Source organism: Condylura cristata, unplaced genomic scaffold (genome assembly GCF_000260355.1).
Source record: "Condylura cristata isolate star-nosed mole 26May11 unplaced genomic scaffold, ConCri1.0 scaffold00006, whole genome shotgun sequence".
In the NCBI taxonomy this organism is placed as follows: domain Eukaryota; kingdom Metazoa; phylum Chordata; class Mammalia; order Eulipotyphla; family Talpidae; genus Condylura; species Condylura cristata.
The window spans coordinates 768,407-771,184 of record NW_004567107.1 but is presented as its reverse complement, the minus strand read 5'-3'; the positions used below and the strand labels follow the sequence as shown (position 1 = coordinate 771,184).

The window sequence follows — 2,778 nt, the reverse complement described above, 5'->3', positions numbered from 1 at the left end:
GCGTGGGGCTCGCCGCGCGGCGGGCGGGCGGGCCGGAGCTGCCTGCTACTTTTCGGTTTGAATCGAGTTGGTTTTGGTTTCCTGTTACTCTTTGGGGCCATTATCTTCTTTCTTCGCCTCTGGCCCGAGCCGGGGGCGGATGTTGGGGCGCCGAGAGTGGGGCCCGGGCGTCGCTTTCGCCTTTCCTGCCCGCGCGCCCGGCGGGACCCAGGCGCGGTGGGCAGCGGCGGCCTCTGCCGGGTTAGGAGAGTTGGCACAGAGCCGCCGTCCGCTTCTGCTCCCCTCGGCGCCCCCATCCCGCCTTACAGCCCGAGTGGGGTGTGGGGAAGGCCCCCTGAGCCTGGTGGGACTTTCACTCTTGGAGTTCAAGTGTGGAAGCCCGGTGGGGGCGCGGGGGGCGCAGGGGAACTTGTTCCTGGCTCCACTGCCCTCGGCAGGGCTCTAGCCGTGACTAACGCCTCGCTGCCCCTGCCAGCTGGGGTGAGACTCAGCCCCCCACACCCAGAGGTTGGATGGAGTGCCTTGTCACCCCCCTCCGGGCGCCTCGGCAGCGGGCAGCGGGGGGCTTAATTTACACAGCCTGGAGGGAGGGGCCTGCTCCCCTGAGCCCTCCCCGGCGGTGGGTCGAATTCCTCCCCGACAGCGTGCCAGTCCCCTTCCCCGGCGAGCTCCCTGGAGGTGCCCTGGGGAGCGGGGTGAGGCGGGGCGCCGGTCCCCAGGGCAGTCCCCAGCCGAGGCGGCCACAATGGGCTGCTCTGATTCCCGGCCGGCTCTGTCGGCGGGGCGGGGCGCAGGCTTGCAGCTGTCGCATTTTCCCACGGGGGGGGGGAGCAGGGTGGCCGCGCCCCCAGCCCCAGCCCGCCCGGCGGAGTGCGTTCACCAGACAATCGAGGCCGCTGCGTGGCCCAGCCCGGCTCCCCAGGGAAGGGGGAGAGGGGTGCGGAGTGAGGCGGCCCCTCAGCCCTGGCCGGCAGACCTGCCACCTGCGCCCGCCGCCTCTGCCCTGGCCCCGGCCCCACTCGCGGTGGGCCCCGCAGGTGGGCTTCCTGGGCCCCAGCCCGCAGGCGCTGACCCTGTCCGCCCCTCCCCCAGGCCTGCGGTGTTCCCAGCCCGGAGAGAGCTGTCTGAATGGCGGGGAGTGCCAGGTCCTGGCCAACGGCACCGAGGCCTGCCTGTGAGTATGCCGCGGCTTCTGCCGAGCTGCAGGGCCGGGACAGAACACAGGGCCATTGTCTCCTGGAGATGGCCCAGGAGGCTGGGCGCGTCACGTGCTACTTTTATTGGACAAAGTCTGGCAATTACTTAATCACCAGCAATTATGACGCTCAGCAGCGGGGCGGCCCTGGAGGTCCCACACGCCCCGGGCCACCTCGGGTTCCTGGGGTGCTGGCTGCCAACCCCAGCACCCCGATTCTTCCTGAGGTCCCTAGGAACAGCTGACCTGTCAAGGGGGACTCGGGGCCACTGTGGGGAGGCCCAGGCCCCAGCCTCCGCCACGTGGGGAGCACCTCGTGGGCAGGTGCGTGCCTTTTCTGGACAGGTGAGCACCTCGTGGGCAGGTGCGCACCTCTTCTGGGCAGGTGGCGCCTCTGTGCAGGTGAGCGCCGCTCCTGGCCAGGTGGCGCCTCCCAGCCAGAAACGGCAGGCCTGGAGCCTGCCCCCCATGCCCGCAGGGGCGGGGGCTCGCCGCAGGTGGGTGTGGGGGGGCTCCTTCCTGTCCTGGGGCCACTCAGTCCCACCTGTCCTGCGGGCCCTGGGGCGGCCTGGGCCTCTGCTGCCACCCTGAGTGTTGGGGGTGCAGGCTCAGCCCTGCCTGCCCCGAGCTGGGGCACCCTTCAACTTGAGCCCCTCCCTGACGGGAATGAGGAGGAGGGAGCCCCCACCCCGGCGGCGGTCCGCGCCCTCATTCCAACGGCTGGGGAGCCGTCCCCCAGACAACCCCAGCCGGCCTGCTGCCCCCCCAGCCAATTAAGCAGGTCCGGAGCGGTTCACTGGACAGGGCGGTTGTGTCTGTGAGATGCTAATGAGCACCCACCGCTTTTTTTCTGCTTTTTCGGGGCCTTTTCTCCTCCCAGAAGCCTCGCGCCGCTCCCTGCCCTAAATCTCGCTCCCTTTCATTCAGAGGCCGACAGCTGGGGTTCAGAGGCGGTGCAGGCCCTTTGTCGGGGCGGATTAATGCGCTGTGATTAATTATGCGGCTCCCAGAGGCCGCGCTGGTGCCCGGGGCGGTCTCCGTGCCCGGTGGGGCGAGGGTCCGCGGCGGGAGCCGTCTCTGGGGCCGCGCGGGGCCTTCCTGCGCCGAAGCGTCTGCCGCGGGAGCCGAAGGGGTGTCGGGGGACAGGCCGTGGCGGCCTCTGGATCGGTCTGGGGAGAAGGTGCCAGCGTGCCGTGCCCGCCCCACCCCAAACCTGGGCTCTGGGGGCGTCCTGCCGCCCGAGCCGGGCCTCTCGGCCCCCTCCCCGGAGCCTGGGCCCCTCCTCCTTGGCGGGACGCCCGCCCGCGCTGGCCACGGAGCCGGCCACAGAGACCCCATTGTGCACCCCGGGGGTCCACTGAGGCGTCAGGACGGAAGTCACCCCAAGGCGCCCCCTCGGGCGGCGCCGCATGAGGGGCCCGGGGGCGGTTTGGGACTGCTGTGGCGCCCGAGGGTCAGCTGATGCGAGCCGGCCAGCCCGAGGTGCCGGCTTCGGGAGCCCCGCTGGCGGGTGAACCCCAGCCCTGCAGTCCCCCGCCGTGACGCTCAGAAAGCCCTCTGGCCCCCCGCGGCCCGCCGCAGCC

At 71.3% G+C, this 2,778-nt stretch overlaps 1 protein-coding gene across 1 annotated transcript in view; it reads left to right on the top strand.

Moving 5' to 3' along the window:
* LOC101621396 (neurogenic locus notch homolog protein 1-like) overlaps positions 1 to 2,778 on the top strand; it is an 82,711-nt gene that overhangs the window by 49,445 nt on the left and 30,488 nt on the right. Inside the window, exon 8 of the mRNA XM_012721177.1 lies at positions 1,038 to 1,174. Coding sequence (XP_012576631.1) covers positions 1,038 to 1,174 — 137 coding nt within the window. The remainder of the gene's footprint in view (positions 1 to 1,037; positions 1,175 to 2,778) is intronic.